Source organism: Molothrus ater, chromosome 16 (genome assembly GCF_012460135.2).
Source record: "Molothrus ater isolate BHLD 08-10-18 breed brown headed cowbird chromosome 16, BPBGC_Mater_1.1, whole genome shotgun sequence".
Taxonomy (NCBI): domain Eukaryota; kingdom Metazoa; phylum Chordata; class Aves; order Passeriformes; family Icteridae; genus Molothrus; species Molothrus ater.
In genome coordinates, this window is record NC_050493.2 from 2,566,423 (window position 1) to 2,588,155 (window position 21,733).

At 52.2% G+C, this 21,733-nt stretch overlaps 1 protein-coding gene across 2 annotated transcripts in view; it reads left to right on the plus strand.

The window, feature by feature from the left end:
- The first annotated feature begins 460 nt into the window (after positions 1-460).
- Positions 461-21,733, plus strand: part of PEMT (phosphatidylethanolamine N-methyltransferase) — a 42,121-nt gene continuing 20,848 nt past the window's right edge. Inside the window, exons 1-2 of one of the 2 annotated variants that reach the window (XM_036392751.2) lie at positions 461-566; positions 3,298-3,405. In XM_036392751.2, the coding sequence (XP_036248644.1) occupies positions 3,313-3,405 (93 nt within the window). In that variant the 5' untranslated portion in view covers positions 461-566; positions 3,298-3,312. Of the gene's footprint in view, positions 567-761; positions 829-3,297; positions 3,406-21,733 lie in introns of those variants that run through there. The other variant, XM_036392752.2, reaches the window with a different exon arrangement.

Below are 21,733 nucleotides of genomic sequence, written 5' to 3' on the forward strand. Positions count from 1 at the left end.
AATTTCCTGTGCCAGGGAACCATTGCAGTTGTTTCCCAGCTCCTGGCCATGCTGTGAGCACCGAACTGGGACAGGGCAGGGGATGGGCAGGGATCACAGAATCATGGAATCATAGAATGGTTTCGGTTGGAAGGGACATTAAAGATCATCTCATTCCACCCCCAGCCAAGGGCTGGGAAACCTTGCACTAGGCCAGGTTGCTCCAAGCCCAGTCCAGCCTGGCCTGGAACACCTCCAGGCATGGGACAGTCACGGTTTCTGCAGGGAGAAGGGAACGGGGAGGGATCAGGCAAGGGGCAGGCACGGGAGTTGGCAGGGAACGGGCAGGGGCTGGCAGGGGACAGATGGGGGCTGGCAGTGCCGGTCTCTCCCCCGCAGCAGCGATGCCCACTCGGTTCTCGCTCCCTCTCCCACCAGGGCCGTCCCACTCCCAGCCGCTCCCGCTGCGGCCCCGGGGGGTCCGTCCCGCCCGCTCCCGCCGCTCCCGCGGGCAGGCTCCAAGTGCCTCCGCGGGGCCGCTCTCCGTCCGGCCGCGGCCCCACACGGTCCCGCACCCGCGGCCTGAGGTCAGTGCTGCCCCCGGCCCGCAGGCCCCGGGCCCGCCGCGGCTCCAGGCCCGGCTCCTCCCGGCGGGGCGGGACCGCGGCTCCCGGCAGCGCCACCGCGGGCCCTGCGCTCGGGCCGGGCCGGGCCGGGGCGCGGCGGGGGCACCCGGCCATGGCGGGGCGGCGCGGGCCGGGCGCGGGGCGGCGGGAGGCGGCGGCGGGCGGGGCCCGGCGCTTCCCGCGGGAGTGCTGCGAGGGGCTGGGCGGCCTGGACTACGGCCAGGTACCGGCGGGCCGGGCGCGGGAGGGAGGGCCCCGGGGAGGGCCCGGCCTGGGGCAGCGGGGGGAGCCCGGGCATGGATCCCCCGCCCTCCCGGTGCCGCCGCGGGGCTCGGCAGATCCGCTGGGAATCGCCCCCGCAGGTGCAGCAGGCCTCGGGATGCTCGGTCCCCGGTTCCCCAGGTGCACCCACCGCCCTGCCCAGCCCGGTGCCACCCCAGCCGGCACGGCACGGTCTGAGCAGGAGGCAGGGGCTGCGCTGGCACTGCGGGGATGCCCGGGGGTGCTGCCAGCTGCTCACCCGGAAGGCCCCTGCAGCTCTTGTTGAAGTGCCCGTGCAGCTCTCATCCAGGTATCCTTTTATCTCTCACTCAGGTGCCGATACAGCTCTCACCCAAGTGCCCATGCAGCTCTCATCTGGGTGCCTGTATTGCTCTCCCCAAGTCTCCCCTGTGTGCCTGTTCGTGTCCCACCAGGTGCCCGTGCAGCTGTCACCTGGGTGCCCGTACAGCCCTCCCCGTGTGCCCGTTCCTGTCCCACCCGGTTCCCGAGCAGCTCTCACCTGGGTGCCCGTACAGCTCTCACCTGGGTGCCCGTTCCTGTCCCACCCGGGTGCCCGTACAGCTGCCACCTGGGTGCCCGTACAGCTCTCACCTGGGTGCCCGTACAGCTCTCACCTGGGTGCCTGTACAGCTCTCACCCAGCTGCCCGTGCTGTTCCCAGCCTCCCCGACTTCGGGGCTTTGATCAAGCGGGCACCGTTCGCCACGGTCATTGATCTCCCCCAGCGTGGAGGAGGGGGCAAAGTTGAATGTTCTGTGCCTGTTACGTGGCTGTCCCAGCCGCTCGCAGAGACAGCTCATCCCATTAGGGCTCCCCTTTTATCCCGAGAAGCACACAGCCAGGCACAGGCCAATCTGCCTCCCGCTGGCAGCCGCGAATTTGGTTGTTGAGCAGGAGAAAAGAAGGTGAGTGCGATGTTAACGACGGTGCCTGCCAGGAGTTAGTAGGTCAAGAAGCTTTTGTTCAGCCCGTGCTAGCACTGTGCTCAGCGGCGTACAAAACGAGAGGAAAGAAGCTGTCCTGGTCCCACGGGATTGCAATTGAAGCAGGATTAGACAGTTCGGCCCCGGTGCCAGCAGCTGCTCGGGTTGTGGCTTGGCAGTTTGGAGGGATGAGGTCTGGTGGGGAAGGGCTGCTCGGGGGTGAAGGGAGGGGAGGAGAGGCTGTGGAGGGTGGGAATAGGGGGAGATGGGTCTGGAACAGGCCATGGGAGCTGTTCCCATTGTTCTGCCAGCACCTGTGTCCCCAGGGCTCGGATGAAGGAGCCTGGAGGACCTGGGGCAGTGGTGGTTTGAGGGCAGCTGTGGGCCCCAGTGAGGATCCATCCCCCCTTTCCCCAGGGCTGTGCAGTCTTTGCTCCTGCACTTTGCACCTTGGGCAGTCATGGCTGGCCAGGAGGCGCTTGGAGAGGCTGGATGTGCCCTGGGCCAGCACAGGAGCTTTTCCCACAGCCTTTTCTCTGGGCTAGGAGAGGTGCTGGGTTTACCAACCCCTTTTCATGGATGACACTGTGGCTCTGGTTCTTCCCAAGAGCCTGTGAGGAGCCAGTGGGAATTTCCCTCCCTGATACCTTTTCAAGCTGTGCCTGTCCCCTGGCATCCAAAGGTCTTGAAAACACAGCTGTGTTGGGGAAGCAAAATCCTTCCACGTCTCAATGTTGTTGTCTTGGTTTTGTTTCCAGTGAGGGCTGGGCTTGGGATGGGCTATTTTGTTTTTTGTTTTCAAAGGTTTTGACCAAAGGAAAAAAAAAAAAAAGCACACTGGCTATTTTTCTTCCAAATACCAGCACAGGGAAAGGGAGTGTGGAGGGAGAAGCAGCGTGGCTTGCTGCACGTAAAAACACTGCCAATGTCAGGGAGCTGTCTGGGGAAAAATCTCTCTTTTTAAAAAGGAGAGCAGCGAGTTTTAAGGGGGTTTTGTTGTTGTCATTAAGACAGGAAGTACTTTTGCAGCTCCTTACAGTGCAAATGCATTCCCCCTTGCTGTGGAGGGGGTTTGCATCACTCTGACTTTATGGGAGATGAGTTTGAAGCTGGCACAGGTCATTGGTAGGGGATTCCATGCAGACCAGCACCCCTGGGACAGCCCTGTGTCCCCAGAGATGCTGAGATGCTGTGGAATGGTGCTCCCCCTCCTAAAACGCTCATGAGCTGGCAGCTGAGGAGTGGTGCTCATCCTCAGAGCAGCAGTGTCACCTCTGATCCTGTGTCCTTTTGGGCACTCTGTTAGTGTGCCCCTGAGGTTTTGGGGGATCAGCTTGGAGAAGTCCCCATCCTGTTTCTGGGCTTTGCACCTTGACACAGCACTTTGCAAGCTGTAACAACACATTGCTTAGGGCTAATAAGAGGTTCATGTACCCTTGGGGCAGCTGGTTTGAGGTGAAGTGCAGTAACCATTCCTTTCTTCCACAGGTGGATGTGGCAGCCATGGTGCGGCTCTTTGGCTACGTGGATGTCACTGACACTGGCTTCATTGTGGCTGTCCTCTCAATAGCCTTCAACCCTTTCTTCTGGAATGTGGTAAGAACTGCCTTTGTGCCAGCTGCTCCTTTACTCTCAGCATTCCTTTCCCAGCTTCCTTTGGGAGGAAAAACCTCTTTTGAGAAGTCTGCTGGGCTGAGTGGGGGGAATTGTGCTCAATTAGATCTTAGGAGTGGGTGAGTAGGGGGCTGTGCTGCAGCTCCTGGGGCTGGGGGTCACTTTGAGGGCTGTCACAGAAGAGATGAAGGTGGGAGCCAGCTCAGGATACAGAAGGAATTTGGAGCTGAGCTTGGGAGAGGGAGCAGAGCAATCAAACCCGTCCTTCAGCCACATGTCCCACCCAGCAGCCAGGCACTGCTCACTACTGGGACTGAGCATGAATGGCATTAATCCCCATCAGGGTGGCTGCACTGGATATGCTGCCTGCTGCTTCCCCTTGAAATATGTTGGCAGCTGCTCTTGTGGATGGCAGGAAGCAAAAACAGTCAGCCAAAAGTTGTCCTGAAAAAAATTCCTCCTCCATCATGCTGCAAAGCCTGGCAGAGAGCTGCAGGGTTGGCAGCAAGCCAGCCCTAGGAGGAGCAGGATACCTGTGCATGGGTGATGTTTGCTGTGGCTGTGGGTGCCACAGTGCTTTGGGAGCCAAGGCTGGAGAAACCTCCACTGCCTGTTACTGCTGTGGTTTGCTGTCTCCCTGCAAAACCAGCAGGAGTCATTGCCAGCCCCATCCTAGAGCATTCCAGAGCCAATATGCCAAGCAGGAAGCCCAGGATGAGGTGACTCCCACCCTGCAGCACCCTCAGCAGCACAGCTGAGGTCTGGGGTGAAACACCCCTGTGAGCACTCCTGGGAATGGGATGTCATCTCGGCCACGACTCCCAAACCCACCCACCAGACCTCCCTGCAGGGATTCTCTCCCTGGAGAATTCTCCTTTAAAAGGCCTTATTTTTCCAGAGGGGAAGGACTCCTCTCTCTCTGAGTGCGGGGGCTCTTGAGATTGTCTCACACTGGGCTTTGGAAAAGGGAGGTTCTGCTGGCTGTGAGTCACTTTGGAAACCTCTGTCAGAGCTCTTTGTTGCAGCCTCTCTAATTTTTCATGCAACTCGTTATTAAAAAGTCTCACGGTGTCTGAAATGCGAGCTGGAATATGCCACATTATTTCGACTGCAAAGTCATCATTTAGCATAAAGAGTCAATGAACAAGAAGATTCAGGATGTGGTCTCTGGGGGGAGAGGCTGGCTCCAGCGAGAAACTGCATGAAAGGCAAAGAAAAAAGTACTTTATTAGCATCTGCTGCTATGCCTGCAACTCGTGGGACGCCTGCAGCTTGGGAAATTGCGTTGCTTTTTGGATCAGGAGTTTGGCTGCTGTTAAAGGACAGGGAAAGCCGATGTAGGAGCAGGAAGCTGGTTGCTCTGCGCTGCTGTCGTCCCCTCACAGGGACTGGAGGACGGCACCGTTGGCAGCAGGTGGCACTCCAAGCCAGACGAGCAGGAGGTTTGAGTGAGCAGCCTGAGCTGAGTGTTGGGGAAAGCTCTGAGCGTGGCACTCCGTGTTCCTCCATCTGGAATGGGCCGGGTGGGTCTTGCAGTCCGTGTGCCTCCATCCTTGCTCTGCTCAAGCCCCCCAGCATCTCCCTGGTGTTTGCAGTCCCGATGTGTGGCTCACACCAGGCGATGCTGGAAGGTTCTTGCAGGCAGTCTGTGGGTCCTGCAGCCCTAAACAAGCCCCCACTGTCGGGTACATTTCAGCAAGAGCAGTGTGGATTTTCCCTGACCTCCTTCCTTTACCTCCTCCCCATCCTTTTATCCATGTGGTCATTGTCCCCTCCCTGCACCCATCCAGCAGCTCTTCTTTCTTTCCCTGCATCCCTGCACAGGCTCTCTCTGTCCTTGGCTGTTTGAGTTCCTTCCCAGCAGCAGAGATTGCTTCTGCATCTGAATTACTCTGGGTTTCCAAGAGCTTCAGTGCAAAGACTGGAATTCTGCACAGCGCCAAGCACTCTTTGCTCTCTCTGCTCAATGACTAAAGTGGGACACTGGTCAAAATCTCTCCTGTGCATGAAATACCTGATTTGGATAGAAATTGGGTGGGGATGCATTGATTTAGTTCAGTGTCTTAATTCCCTGTTTCTGCTGAACTCCAGCCAGGTCTGCCTCTTCCAAAGTTTGGTGCTGGGTTGTCCTTGCTGTGCAATGCCTCTGAATAAATATGTGGTGGGGAAACCCCTGCTCTGTGCAGTGCTTGGGTCGTGGAGAGGCACATCCCAAGGCCTTGATCACAGCAAGGTGACCTGGTGAGCACCAGGCATGTTTCTGTGGGACAAAACCTGTAGAGTTTGGGGATGAAGCACAGGCTCTGGAGGCTGTGGAGGAGTGTGGCCTCCAGAGAAAAATGTGATGCTTGTCAGGTCTGTGGATGTACTTTAGGCAAGAGCAATTTTGAGGACCAGAGCCTAAATGGGGCAATTTGCAGACTCCAGCTGGGCTGTGCTGATGCTCCCTCCTGTTCTCTACAGGGGAGAAAAGCTTTTCCAGAGGGCCTCAAGACTCGCAATTCCCTCCTTCCTCCCTGCAGGCATGTGCAGGAGGGTTCCAGCAATGTCTCCCCAGGGCCACCTGCTGCATTTCCTCACCAAACCCTGGGCTTGCACCCCCTCTTCTGCTTCCACCCTCTTCATGACAGTTAAAATCCTGTCTGTTCCCTGGACAGGTTATGTTGTCCATGGCACAGCCTGGATGTGTTACTGCATTATTCTCGTTTTTCTCATATTTTTTCCTCTCTGCTGTCTTTGCTTTCCCACCCACTGTGTCTGTTATGAGAGGAGCTGCTGGTAGCTGTGGTCCCACAGGAGGCAGGGTGCAGGTGAGGTCTCAAAAGGAAGCAGCAGAGTTGTTTTGGGAATGAAATCACTTAAAACTCCCCAAGGATATTCAGTGCAGCCAGGAGACCTGGGCCACTGTGGGGCTGTAGAGGGGCACCCAGCAAGGAGCAGGTACATCTCTGGAGCTGTGCCATAAAACATTAATGAGGCCAGAGCAGCAGGAACTTCAATAAATCCCATCTGTGTTTGGAAAGCCGCAGAACGATGGGAGAAACTTCTCATCCCTTGGTAACTAAGGAAGGCATTAAATAAAAACTCCTCAGGGACAAACATTTTCAAGCCAAGAGAGGCAGATAACCTGCATGCAGCAGGCTCTGAGGAGCTGGCCAAGCCTTGGCACACGAGGGCTTTCTAGAAAGCTGGAAGGTTTCTGTCACTCCCAGTAGCAGCCAGGCATGGCCATGAGGCCGGCAGTCTGACGTCCATCACCACGCAAGTGGGTTTGAAATGGGGAGTGCATCCATCAGCAATCTTTTCTTGATTTGAGCCTCTTAAAAATTTAGGTCTGGCGTCATGGACTGATTTAGAAATGGCTCATCTTCAGCTGGCGCCCTCGCTCCTCCCATCGCCTCTGGTCACCCCCGAGAGACTCCCGTGTGTCTCACAGGAATCTGCAGGGTGAAACCTCAAATGTCACAGCTAGGAACAGGCTTGGCGTAATTTAGCGTGATTTTAAAGAAAATAGACCCCATCAGACGGTGATTTTATTCTTCAAGGTTGCAGCTTTTCCTGTTCAGGGTAGCACGATCTCTGTTCTAGACTTCTGTCAAGCCTTTAAGCTGCATGAGGTTTTGATTAAAGAAGTAGTTGCACAGGGACCTGGGCTGACAACGCCTGGCTCCTGATGGATGTGTATCTCTTGGTTCATTTATTTTTAATTTCCCATCCTTTTCTCCTTCTTTGGAGACTGGAGGAATCTGCCTAGTGGGTAAGAAGTGCTTGCACTGGAAGGGAGGGGGAAGATTGCCGACACTGGCAGTCTGATTTCACCTACCTCTGACCACTTCTTGCTAAACTTGGAGGAAGGTGCCTGGCCCAAAACATCCCCATGGTGCTAGGAAGTCGATGGAAGCTCAGGAGATGCCAGGATTCAAACCTCAGTGAGCCAAAGCCTGAGAAACCTTTTGGGGACAGGAGAAAAAAGCCTAATACTGGGAGATTTCAGCAGCTCTCGCTGCCTGTCTTAGAGAAGGAAACGATTGAGCTGTGGCTTGATGGTGGTGTGTCAGCACCTCGCTAGGGAAAGGAAATTGCAGGGTATAAAATAACTGTGTGAGGGCTGGGATGGCAGCAGAGCCTTGCAGGGAGTGCACCTCAGTCACCTGAAGTTTACAGCACTGGGAGATGAATGAATTGAGGGAATTCAATATTTTTTTTTCTGGCCTTCAAATTCTGTCAACCTGCGAGACTTTTGTGGGCTCCCCCACAAACCTTTGCCTTCCTGCAGCTGCAGGGGAGAGCAGAAAACAGCCCTCAACCAGCTTCTGGAAAGTGCTTTTAGACCCCATCATAGCAGCCATGGCACAGCGGCGATGATTATCTGCTTATAACAGATGCTAGATCAATAGCAGGGCTTCAAGCTACGCTGCAAGGCAATTGACTGCAGAAAGTGTTTCTTTATTGGGGTAAAGCTGGGCTTGCAACAGGGCTCAGATTCGCTCTTACATCTCCGGTCTTAAAATGTCACCACCAGCTCTGATGCCTTTCATCCTTTGTGCAGGGAGAGAACGCACATTATTCATAATTGGACTCTCTACCAGGCAGCAATAGCCATTTTCATTTCCTACAATAGCTGAGAAAGAGTGAGGATTTGCCTTTTTCTTTTTTTTTTTCCCCATCTCCCAAATAGCATTTAGTGGCAATTTTATTCCAAGTGACTCGGTAACGCACGGAAGCGGGTGGCATCGATTCTCCAGCTCTCGTAACAGAGCCAGTCCTGCCTGGGTGTGTAACACCAGGCCTGTTTGTCTCCTAAATTTAGCTTTTCCAGCGTGTTGGCACCGCTGTGAGCCTCATAACAAGCACCAGAACTGGGTCGCACCCTCCGGCGTGCCGGCTGGACTGGCACAATTAGGAGCGCTGTCACCTTGAGGGAGAGGCACATCCTCTGTCCCAGCATTGCTTCCCACAGCCTCACAGCTGGAGGTGGTGGTGTTTTCATCTGAATCCTCTTGAAGAAGCTGTGCAATGTATTTTTATGGTGTCCCTGCAGGCTGAGCTGCCTGTGGTGGGGGTATGGTGGAGCCCAGCCTGGGCAGGCAGCTGTGAGCTGAGATGCTTTGTCTGTGTGTCGAGCTGGGCACGGTCTCAGGGCTCTGGGTGAGTGGTGACAGTCATTCCAGCAGCTGCCCACCCACTGTGCACGGGTACCTGCCAAGGCAGGCTGTGCTTGGGAAGCTGAGCCATTTCTGTGCCTGTTCCTAGAGTGAATTTGGGATCCAGCTGGTGTGTGACGTGCCAGCTCAGCATTTCTCAAAACCAAGGTCAGACTCTGCCTCTCACCTCACAGCTGACCCGATAAGCAACCTCCTTTTTTTAGCATCTGCAGAGTGCTTCTGTGAAAACTTAGGGTCTTTGTTGTATATACTGGACTTCTCTTGTTTAGTATTTTAAAAATAAACTGCAGGCTTCTGGCAGCCCTGCTGGAGTAAGTCAGCACACACACAAAAGATGAAAAAAAAATATTTAAGCCAAGAGTCTTGTTTCCGTATGGGATCAGAGGATTATCTTTAGACCCTGGAAGCTGGAAGAGGCCCTTTCTTCTCCATCCCACTCCATCCCTCTCCTGCCATCCTGCTGCTAAGCCTTCTCACGTGCAAGTCTGTGGCCACCTGTGTCTCATGGGGCAAGGGAAAAGGTGCAGCTGGAAGCAAAAAAGAAAGTGGTTTTATCTACCCAGACCAGCAGGTGTGGAAGAGGCAGCTCCTCCTGTGTGGCCCTGGGCTGTGGCAGTGTTTGTGCATAGCCTGGGGTCTGGGAGCTGCTGGAGGGGAGGAACCCCCTGCCACCCCTGGAATGTCAGTGACCCAGGGGCTGGGCAGGGGCCTGCCACAGTCACAGACATGAGCTGGGTGCATTCCAGCTGTGCCATGGCACAGATTGTTTAGCAGAAGCCTGCCCAGTTCCCAGAAGGATGTGATCTCCCAAAATAGGCTGTTTTGATGGAGAAACGCAGACACGCAGTGTGCTGGGTGCTCTTGGGAGGTTATTTCTGTAAGCCCCACTGCTGTGCTTCCAGCAGGATGCAGTTGCATCTTCTGTATGTTTGGAGACTCATGGTGGGGAGGGAGTCCTTGGGGTTTCATGGTGAGGGTGCTGACTCTGGCTTGTGGCAGGCTGGTGGCACCCCAAAGAAAATGCCACCTCATTTTCCCTACTTTTTCCTTCCTGGATAAACTCTGGGAGGACACATCTCCAGTTGCTCACAGGGCAGCATCAAATGGGTGGGAAAGTAGATAAGTAAATCACTAAAGCAAAACCCTCCATGTGTTTTCCACCTCTCTAATGACCTCAGTGACATGTGCAGCTGGAAATGGCTCTTGGCAGGAGCATCCCACATCCCTGCTCTCCTGAGTGTGGCAGCAGATATTTCAGCAGCCTGGTCAAAGCAGTGCTTGTTGGACATTGGTTCCTTGTAAATATTGGGAACTTCATCTTAATTAAAGTAAACAAGTATGTGCAGCCTCCCAGGCTGCCTGACTGCATCAGCCCCCTTACATTCCCCTTCCTTAGGGATCTGACAAAGCTTTAAAACCCCTGTACCCAAAGCCAGGGAAAAACAGTTGATTTTTGGAAGCTAGTGCTGATGTATTTCATTGATGAAGGACATGAGACGTGGACACAAGAGTGTGCCTGGGTTGGTTGATATATGGCAGAGGGAGCAATAGTGCACTGACTGTACAGGGCAAGGGGTTTTGGTTTTGGAGGGTGACCCCAATCCAGGGGAAGGGCTGTGGAGCTGCTGCCTGAATTTTCCTGTTCCCTACCAAACTACCTGAACTTCTGTGCTTGCTCCCATGCAGGAATGAGGTGCAACTTTCTCAGGAAGTAAAAAATTTGGTTTCCAGAAAACACCTGCACATGCACATGGCTTCATCAAACTGCTCTGCTTGTCCAGTGGGTATTGAGGTCAAGGACCAGAGGGAACTCTTGATTTTCCCATGTATCATTGAAATCCTGAATGTCTGTGGTGAAGTACAGACTCACCTGGATTGGACAATGTCTTACTTGGTTTTTCCTTTGTGAAACCATTTTTTGTTCCCTCTTTTTACTCCCCCAGACCAGGGATGATGCAGCCATGGGCTCATTCTGCAGGTCTGCATGTGCAAGCTCTGCTTTGTCTGGCTGAAGGGTTTTCACTTGCTATCTGTATAGGCACATTTTTGGTGTGATCCTTTTTGTACTTTGGGGAAGAAAAAGGCTATGAACAGCTCACAGCCCTGAAGAGGGTGAAATGGAGATGGGTTTTAGCAATTTTCTGTGCTTTTGGCTGTTGCAGGGAAGCCTGACCATCAGGGCTCCCAGAACGCCTTCGTCACCTCCTTTGTACCGTGGGAGGTTTGCTCATTATCTGGTTTCTGCTTCGCTTATAAAAGAAGCTGTAATTGTAGCAGCTCCTTGCCATAAAAGCAGAAAGACATTTTCTGTGAAGGAAAGTGTACATGCAGCTTTTATGATCCTTTACAGTACTTCTTCTGCCCGCTTTTCTTGCCTCCTGCCCTTTGTCCAGCATCATCTCTGTGCCTGCCTGCTGCTCAGCGTGACCACCCCTGGCTCAAACCTCTTCTTTGCACCTTTTAGATTGAAACAGTTGGGCATCCTCCTTGTCAGTCTTGTTGAGTGAAGGAAAGACAGAGCCCAAATCCCCCCATGTAGTCAGGTGTTCAATTCCTGCCTCTTCTCTCAGAGCTGCCAGCCCAGTAGCAGATGCTCAATCTGCATCATTCCAGGTAAGGTTTTGGACTGGGGAAGAGAACCTTGTCCGTCTGTCTGTGACTGAGGTGTCATCTGTAACAGGAAGTAATACCCAATCTGATCACTTTGAGGCACACATGCCTGTTCCTATAAAAAGCCAGAATGACCTCAGACGAGATACTGTATTTTTAACTATGAAGCATTCCTACTAAGTGCCCTTTCCTGTTTATTTTTACCAGGACATTGTTGTAATGACTGCAGACTTACTCATTTCATTCCCAAGGCTGGAGAGCAGCACTGAATGAGTTTCATTCCGAGATTTTGTTGTACAATCATTTTCCAGAGACTGATGTACTCGGAAGCCGAAGCGGGTGCATTGCCCAATGAGGAGCATTACTTTTCTTCCTGTATCCATTAAGCTTTGGCCACTGGTGCAGATGTGAGTAGATCCATATCTGGAAGGACTTTCTCAGCCTCTCTCCTTCAGCTCTGTCCAGGCCTCTAGTAGAAATTTGTGGAGCAAAAGGCTGTGAGAATCTTTGAGCACTGGATGCAGGGCTGGTGTGTGTACCCCAGCACTGGGCTTTCAGGCTGCAGGAAGGAGCTCCCCTGGCATGCAGATCACAGCATCTGAGGATAACTGAGTGTTCACTCAGCTTTGGGTTCCTTTTCTTGCATTGAACAGATGAGCAAACACCATGGGGCACGTGGTTACACCCATCCACACCCAGAGGAACCCCAGTGCTGACACCTGAGGGGTCCTTTGGTTGTGTTTAACCCTTCATGCTGTTGTTACCTGTTGTGCCCATGTGTTGAACATCTCATCCCTGGGCAGAGGGGAACAGAGCCCGAGTTACATAAAGATCACATTGTCCCTCTCTATTGTTGCTGCCACGACAGCAGCATCACAAACATGCGTGTCCTCAGTGGGAAATGTTCCCAGGGGAGCTTAACACGGAGCGTGGAACATGATCTGTCCAGCTGGGAGAGGACAGGAGGCCCTTCCAGACGAAATCAGGGCTTTGCTGAGCATGGCCAGTGCAGCCAGTACCTCTATTCCAACCACCTCTCACTCCTCTGTGAAGGAGTATTGGATTTCTCTTGCATTTTGTGCTCTCTGAGGCAGATTTATTTTCTTCTCCCCCCTTCCCTGTCCCCCTCCCATCAGAGCTCCTGGGGGAACGATGAGCGGGTACACGCTGTCCAGAGGATGGGTGTGTTGGGACTCCTTATTAGCAGACTTATTCTAGAGAATTAAACCCTAATTTCACAAAAGGGCAGCAAGAGAGAGGCTGCAGCTCTGGGAGGAGCTGAGTTGGCTTTGTGTGTTGTTTGCAAATAGCACAAGAAGTCCTGGTCTGAGCCTGTTGGTCCTGGTCACTGGAGTATTGTGACCAAAAGAGTAATTGCTGTGTTTCTTTTCTATTTAAAACAAAAATTACTAAGTCGTGTTCAAGGAAACCAGCCATGGCTCCTCTTCCATGCTGTCACTTGTGCCTCTACTTGTTTTTGGTTTCAGTCAGGGCTTTAAAATGTTCCTATTCCTCTTCCACTGCATCTTTTTACCACCCCTCTGCAGAGCGTTCCTCTGCGCTGCCTGTCATTGTTTCTCCCTGAATTAATTGTTGTGTGTAATTGTGACCTGCTGCAGGACGCTGCCTTGCTCTATTAGAGAGAGGTGCTAATGAAGAACATTGGGTACCACATTACAGGAGAGCAAGGCTCAGCTCTTTGGGATGTGTACTTGCTGTACTGTTACTGCCAGCCTGGCAGAAATGGTGTTTTTGTCTCATCACTCACTGGCTAATGATTGTAATTTTTACTTGCTGGGAAACTCTGGATATTATGGACTTCATTAACAGATACATGAGATGCTACCAGACCTGCATAAGGGGGGAGAGAGGAAGAAAACAACCCCTGCGTGGAGGCAATTTTGTTATTTATCTGTAGCAGTAGAAGGGATGCAGAATTAGTGTGGGATTCAACAGTGTGGCTAATGAGCTGGGCTGAGCTGGAATCCAAGCGAACCTATTAAGGAGAGCAAACTGCAAAGGTAATGCCCAGTCCTGAAAACCTTCACATCAAACACAGGATCCAGGCAGTGCTGGGATGGCTCAGCTGCTTTATCTTCCTCTCTGTGGGGCTGGGTGTTTTTGTGCTGCTGGGTTTGCGTCTCTGGAGGCTGCTGCTTGCTGTCACCCACAGCCTTTCTCCATCCCCTTCTCTCCTGCCAGCTCCTCTTACTCATACATTGGGTGAATTGGAGCTTCAGATTTAATCTTTAAGACAACAGAGCCAGAGTATTTTCACTCCCATGGGCCACAGCTCCTTGAGTAATTGTCTGAATTGAAATATTGCAGCATCCAGCCCTAGTTTTCAATTGCCGGCAGTGTGACATCTGCAGGTTTGGCTGGCTGGGGACACTGGCTGCTCACAGTGGTACCTGAACCTGTATCTGCAATTAAATACAGGTCATACAGGAGAGAAAGAAACACCTGATTTAGCTGACACCTCCAGTATAGCTTTACACAGTCTCTGCAATGAATCAGAGGCTGCAAGTAATGTCAGTTGTTAGGTGACCTCAATCTTCTTTTACCTGGAGCCCGTGAAGGCTTGTTTCAGTTCAGGAACAGGATATTTCCTACATAGCACACTCTGGCTGAAGATTGAGCATTTCCACTCCACCTAGAATAACTGCTTTTTAATCAGGCTGACCTTATTTGCAACGATGATAGCAATTGGAACTGGAGGTTTGCAGCAGCATTAGGAAGCTTTGAGGAGCAGAATAGATCCTTCATGATGCAGATAAAGCTTTATCTCCACATTTTAAACCAAACCCAAGGCTCTGAAGTGAATTCAGGGGGACTTGACCTCAGCACTGTAATCCTTCAGGATCCAGGGCCTCGTTTGGAAGTAACGCAGCCGAACTGAGGGGAGAAAGTAAAAGGTCTTTAAAAAAAAAAAAAAAAAAAAAGAGAGAGATGTTTATCTTGTAACGTGGCATTTGTACTGAGTCCTTGCTGACAGTGTGGTGCAGCAAAGAGCTTGTCTTCCTAAATCCGTGCCAGTTCAAACATCGTCAGTGCTATTGTTGGATCGCTTTGTTTGAAAATGGGTCTGTTGGGTAGAGGGCCTGGTTCAATGAAAGCAGCTGTGTAGAACACTTCAGGCTCTTCCTCTGCTTTGCTTTATTTAGGGCTGCATGAGTACAAGCAACAGGAAAAAATCCCATGCAAATACAGGATGTGATGTGGGTAGAATGTTCTCAGTCACTCAGGAGACTGGCACACACCTTTGCTTCTGGTTTGTTTATGAAAGTGCCTGCTATGGGCTGCCTGTTTCCAATCTGTTTGCCCCAAGGAAAACACTCTGAGCTTCAGAGAAACGTGTGAAAATACAAGGCTTGTGGTTTTCTGGATGGGGACTGGGTGCAGTGGGAAGCTGAGTGTGGGCCAAGTCATCTGGGCATGGAAGATGAAAAGAAGTCTGGAAAAATGCTTCACCGTCCTGCTCACGAGATGCTCATCTGGCAGCATTGCCTTCCCTCTGAGCTCCAGCAGAGCCCCACATATTTGTGTAGGGGCAGTTTCTGCCTTTCCCTAATCTCAGGAGATTATTTTATTTGGTTGCATTCCTGGTTTATAAGGGCTGAGTGTGGTCCCAGCTGCTCCCCATTCCCCCATGCAGCCCGTGTCCCTCCCACTGTTGGGCCATCCCTTCCACGGCCCAGGCTGGGACTGGAAAGGTCCTTCCCCAACCCGTGCTGTGCTCTGGAGAAATCATTATTTCACAGATAGTTTTTCCATGGGATTTGCTGGCTGGGAAAATGGGGTTGGGCTGAGCCTGATTCCCTGTGGTGGGAGCACATTGCCCTTCCCCTTTGCTCTTGGGGAGCTGATCATAAGGGCTCCCCATGCCCACTCTCAGAATTAATTAACACAGCTCGTTCTGGGTTATTGAAATCACCTGCCTTCAGCTTCCAGCTCTTTGGACATAAATCATGAGCTCTTTGCTTTGAGGAGAAACTGTTCGGATCTTGTGTTGGAAATTGCTAGCAAATACAGCCCATATTCTGTGTCATTTTTGTTTTTATTGAAGAGGAGAGGATGTGGCTCATGGAACATGGATGGACCCAGGCTGCCTTGGCATACACTAAGCAAGGGCTTGTCTTCATTGCAGCCAGCTAATGAGATCCTACTTTGACAAATCATGTAAACGCTATTAGAGAAATGAAATTTTTTATCTCACTCTTTATCATGAGTGGATTCAAGGTAAAGGCTCGTCTGGAGGTAATCTGGAGGGATAACTCTAAGGTAAAGCATACCTAGTCTTTATGAAACCCTTATCTGTTTACCTGCAGCCTTGTTTTGTTTCCCCAGCTCAAGGCTGTTAGCTGAGGTGACCTGTGCCATTTCAGTCCAATTACTTTCACTAGGCATGGGTGCAGGGAGGGTTGTTTTTTAGGCTAAAAGTGGTGGAGGCAGGCTGGGTTACTTCAATGTCCTTCCGCTTCTTTACAAGTGGAGTCGCTTTATTCTTCTCCCCGTGTCAAAGTGCTCAGACTGGACCCTGTTGACCTCCTCACTGGCAGCATTCATGAGGACAGAGTCACTACAAGAGGCACTCCAGCTTATTTCATCCTCTTAACTTGCTGGTTTGGATGATGGGGACTGTAGACAGGGTGGGTTTGTCATGCTGTCTCATCTCACTTCAGCTTTTCAGTTTTGGAGGGCAGCCCACCCTGCTCTCTGCTTCTGGGTAGTTTTCTTCTTCAGCACTTGGATGTTCTCCTTTTTTATTGAAGCCCTTTGTGTGTTCCAAACCCCACGTTCCACTGTGAGAGCCTGCAAACATGTGGTTTTTCCCTCTGTGCAGCTCTTTGTCACCTGGGTGTGCAGCCCCAGTGTTCCAGCTGGCTGCTCCTCACCTCAGTGTCCTTGCACAGCCAGGCCACACATCGCCTTGTCTCTCCAAAATCCCTCTCCTGTTTCTTTTGGCTGGAACAAACAACAAACTCCCCATCCAGAGCCAGTGAAAGGCAATGGAAAAATCCTCCTTGCGTCAAATGGACGCCTTCCTTTCCAAACTGAGAGCCCTTGGCAGACGTGGAGGAGCTGAGCTGTGCTGCTCAGCTGTGGCTCCCTGACAGCTCTTACTGCCATCACACCAGTGAGGCAATGGGAAAGGGGAAAAACTTAAGTGGTGTAGCTTGCTGGGGGGATCTGGATGAGCCAGCCTGTCCCCATCTCCTGGGACCCTCGCCAGCCCTCAGACCAGGGCGCTTGGAGCCTCCAGAGTCCCTGCCGTGCTCTGCCTCCACCTGCATGGGCTCCGACTGTCACCTGTTGTCCCCAGTGCCTCTTGCTTGCCATCAAACCATCTCTGGGTGCATCTTTTCTTGGGGTATTGCCATGAAAAAGCCTTTATAAGCTCTATTAGACACAATCCTCAGCCTGGTTTGCCTCACATGAAACCATTAAGATGCTGCTTGTCTCTTCTCATATCAGTTCAATGTTTTAATTGCATGAACTGGAAGCTGCTGCTCCAGTTCTTGGTGGGGGAACTTCACAAGGCTTTAATCATTTGCTAAAAAGCTTTCAGGCTGCATTACCATCTGATGGCTCTCTGTAATGGACAGCCTGTGAGTTGAGAAACCTTCAGAGAAGTAACTCAGTCTCTGCATCAGGTAGTCCAAAGCTGCCAGAGTTTTTCCTAGCGCAGGCAGGGAGCAGCTAAGCAAAGTGGAGCCCACTGGGATGCTGGCTGGAGCTTGGCAGCTGTGAGCAGCTCCTGCAAGGCTCTGTGCTGGCAGGAGGGGCTCAGAGCCTCATGGTGGTCTGCTGGTCACCCCAAGTGCCAGCTTCTCCTCCTGGGCAGTGTCCAGTGGGGGTGGCTCAGCCTCCAGCTCCGCAGTGTCAGCTTTCCATGGTTTAGTGCTTGCAGAGGTGAGGGGTGATGCTCCCACCCCACCAAAGGGACACCAGGGGGGATAAAGGCTGCTGCGTGATCTGCTGGCCCCAGTGGAGGCGCACAGCTGAGAGCTGGTGGTTCCCAGCCCAGAAGAGGTGGTGGGTGGGGAATGCCTGAGGGACTGGCCTGCTAAAGGCTGGAGGAGGGAAGACACCCCATGGTGCCCGTGTTGGGAATCACTGCCCAGCGATGGGCACTGGGGTGGGCACACAGGAGCCCCCGCAGCCCAGCTCAGCCTGCCTGTCTGCCAGGCCCTGCCCACGGGTGGCTTTGGGGCTCCTGTGGGTTGAGCACCCCTTCCCAGGGCCATGTGCCCACCAGGGCTGGCCTGGTGCTCCCACCAGCACTCAGGGAAGGAGTTCTGTGCTTTGTATCAGAGGCACCGCTGTGCTGGGAACGTGACTGCAGGGAGGTGACAGCTAATTGCTGCAGCGAGTCAAGGACTGTTTAAGCAGCTAATTAATTCCTCCTAATCAGCCCTTGATCTGTTGAAAACTGCATGGCATTATCTCCTCTGCTGCAACACCTTGATAATTCCTGTCTGAATGGCCTTCACGGAGAACATATTTAAATAAACTCAATAGAGATTTCAGACAGATAGCAACTATAATTACCAGCTTGTACAAATTAAAACCGTGGTTTGTTCTGTTCTTTTCCTCCTGCCTTCGCTGCCCAGAGCTCCTGCTAATCATGTTCCTGCTGCCAGTGGCACGCAGGTCCCCGGGGCATTTTCTGCACATGCCTTTGGAAAGCCTGTGCCTGGTGCTGGGGTGGGCTGATGTGGCTGCTGCACATGGGCACATGCCAGCCTCAGGTGGTGTCACTCCTGTGCCAGGGGCTCAGTGCTGTCCTGGTGAGCTGCAGGAACAGCCCCCACACATCCCATGGGGTGATCATGCACGATCCTCCCCAGGAGCAATCCTGCAGTTTCCCTTCCTGTCTCTCCTAAGCTTTGCAACCTCCTGGAAACACAGAATTTTTCTCACCTAGGAGGGACTCACTCAGCTAAAGTGATGGCAGGCTGTCAGGATGGCCACAGTGTCCCCCTGGTGCTGTTGGTGCTCCCCTTTGGCACTGCTCTGGGTGCTGCTGGCTGCAGTGGGGCTCGAGCCCTGAGTTAGGAGGGATAAGGTCAGGCCATACTCATTTCCTCCCCAGCCACCTGGGACAGCCAGCAGGGCTGGCTCCTCTGGCATTTGGCAAAGGCCAGCCAGCCCCAGTGCTTGCATTTCCAGCTCTGCTTCCCTTCCTGCTCTTGGGAGCACCACAGCCAGGCCCCGGGTGCTCAGGTCTATCTTTGTCCTCCCTGTCTTTAGATAAATGTGGCATCTGTGAGCAGGGTTGTTTTCCAGCATCCAAGCAGTGACAGAGAGCAGAGAATGTCCTTATGCTTTAATGAGGGATTACAGGGAATCAGAAAGGGAAAAATGGATTTTTCGTAACAGGAGCAGGTCGATGCCTCTGGTCTCTGTGGGTGCAGTAAGGGTAATATCAGGTTTCCTGCTCTTTCAGCAGGTCAGGAGCCAGCTGGGGCATGTCTTTCCCAGTGGGAGACGCTCACATGGAGCCACCTAAGCCCAGAGTCAGGGATTCTCCTGCCTTGGCACCCCAGGGGAGAACTTATCCCATGGCTGGCCTAGGAGAGGTCAGACTGAAGGAGAAATTTATTCACTTGGAAGAAATTCCTTACTATAAGGATGGTGAGGCCCTGGCACAGATTGCCCAGAGAAGCTGTGGCTGCCCCATCCCTGGGAGTGTCCAAGGCCAGGTTGGAGCAGCCTGGGACAGTGGAAGATGTCCCTGCCCATGGCAGGAGGTGGAATAAGAGGAGTTTAAGGTCCCTTCCAACCCAAACCACTCAGTGGTTCTATGAAAATAAATTTGCTCAGGTCAGTTTTGTCTGAAGGTTTTTATTGAGTTGAGGCTGGATCACCTATATATCCAGGGTTTGCCTTATGAACTTGCATCCTCTTGGGACTGGGGTTCAGATGTGCCCTGGAGAGCTCATTGTTCTTCCTCTGGACATCTCATGGAATTTCTGACATATGGACCCCTCAGCAGGGTTCCTAACCCCATAAGATGGGAGAAAATCCTTCATGCTGTCAAATACAGTGAGATGGGTATGTAAAGGGAGGGCATCCTGTACACTGTCATCTTTTCTCTATCCCAGACTTGGACACTGAATATTTCCATGCCAACAGTTTCTCCAGGGCAAGGGCATCCTAAGAAATGTGCAGAGCATCTCCCTGGGTGGATGATGGGATTTTGCAGAGACCCAGCCCCTCAGTCCTGCTCCCTGGAGAGCTGGGAAGCAGACTTTCACCTCAATCCTCCTGTGCCTCAGTTTCCCTTGATTTGAAAGGAGCTGCTAATCCATCCCAGGCTCCCAGGAGTGCCACAAGGCTAAATTCACCAGTCACCGCACGTTTTTCTTTGGGTACCATGGCGATGGGGCAATGTGAGGACATAAAATGACTGATTTGCATTGAGATGCAAGGTGTCCCTTTGTCCTGAGCCTTTGGGCTATCTGGTTTCCTTGCCCATCTCTGGGGCGAGCCAGATATAGCAGTGGAGTCACATGAAACAGCACAAAGGCTCTAATTCAGAGCTGGGACTGAGCAATTAAAATGTAGCGTGTTCAGAAGGCAGCTTCCCTGGATGGCAGACAAAAAGAATCAATTTCCTTCAAACAAATACTAAATATTAATGAGAGGCCATGGTTTGCCATGCACATAGAGCTGGAAAGAGCATTTCCCGTTGATCGCTGCGGAGGCAGGTTCCTGAGATGAAATTGCTTTTTGAATGGTTATTTGTGGCCTTTCACGAGGTGGCTCGTGGTTTGCCTGCCCAAAAAAAGGAGAAGGAAATGCAGAGCATTTCCATTTTCCATCAGGGCCGGCACTGGGGATGTGTGCCTGTGCTTTCATTTTTGTTTACGCACTCGCCCGAGTGGTTGGGGAAATGTCTTGGATCGGTTACGTAGAAATCAGCCCCAAATTTACGTCTAGAAGGAAGCAATTCCCTGGGAACATCAGCCAGCTGAGCCTGCCCCCAGAATGGCCTGCCAAAGGCAGAACATGGGACCCAAGAGCATCCCTGGCTTTGCAGCCACATCCGCTCCTTGATTTATTTCAATAACGAGCATTGGGGGAAACATTAAAAAAATTACTTGCAGCCCTCACCAAGTATCCTAAAGTGAAAGCAGAGTGCTGGGAGCTTTGGAAGAGGAATTTTTTCTATTGCATTGACCCTTGGGTAAGTCAGGAAATTTTGTATTAACTCCATTTCCAAACTTGGAGTTGGAAGAAAAATAAGAATGCTCCTCTCTCTCCTTTAACAGGACACACAGCCCCTGACATGGGGCTTGCTCATGGTCAGCACAGTGCCCACCTTAGCTGGGAGGGCAAACAGCACACCAGGAATGGGTGCAGCCTCCCGGGAGACTGCTGATGTCAGCCCTGCTCTGTCCCACACACGGCTGTGGAAGATGCTGGAAGCATTTTGCATCCATCACACAGTAAATAATAACACATCAGCTCACGATTTTATAAAGCCATTAAGGCTGCTGCGTAGCTGTGGGTCGATTGAGTGCTAATATTAGCTCAAAATGACTAAAATTAGAAAATTAGAACCCAGCCAGAACTAATTAGCTGTTCAAGGAATAGAACCAGAACCGGAACTAATTAATTGTTACTGAAATATCGCCGCAGGGCCCGGTGGGTGCTGCCGCTTCCAGCCCCGCTCTGGCTCCCAGCTTTGCTTGGGATGGCTCCTGTGTGGGCTTGAAAAGGAGCCTGGGGTCCCATCTGAAGGCTGTGACAGCTAAATAAGAGTTGGCATCTCAGTCCCAGCTGTGTGATGCAGCACACACTGGGCTGTGCTGGGAGTGATCCCATCGCAGCCGTGGCAGCTGCTGCCTGAAGGGCTCGGGAGCACGGCCCCTCATCCCGGCATTGCTGCCCAGATGTGCCTTTCTAAAGGTGAGGGTAATTACAGTGACCGCCTCCCTGGCTCCCAGGAGCACACCAGCTCTTCCCTCTGATCCCAGGGGCTCTGCCTTCTCCTTCTCCTTCAGCTCTGCTGCCGCTGAGGTGCTCTTCAAAGCTCCCTGAGCAAGCCAGGAGCTGCCATCCATGCAAACGCTGCCAGAATAATTTCCAGGGAATTAGGAAGCTAGTACAGATAACTGGCATGTGGCTGCATTTTTCCATCTGTGACTCAAGTCACCTGTATGGTCACTTCTTTTTACTTTCCAAAGGTGGTAATGCACCTTATATTTCTTTTTCCACTCTCAGCACTCAAACAGCAGCTCCGATTTTAGCAGCAGCGTGACGCACGGTGTTTTAAATTCAATTTAGAATACAAACTATTTATACCAGCCAGAAAAAGGCAGTGAAGCAGCTCTCTCTGTCATGAGTGGATTTGTAATTTCAGAGCAATCATTGCATAACTAATTGAATCAGCTCTCAGCATGTGAAATCAGTGCCCCTGCTTATCAGAGGTTTTCATCGTTCCCCCCTCCTGAAGCCAGCAGTCCCCCTCCACCAGCAGCACTTTGTGCTTCTGCAGCAGCCTGGGAAGAAAGCGAGACCTGCAA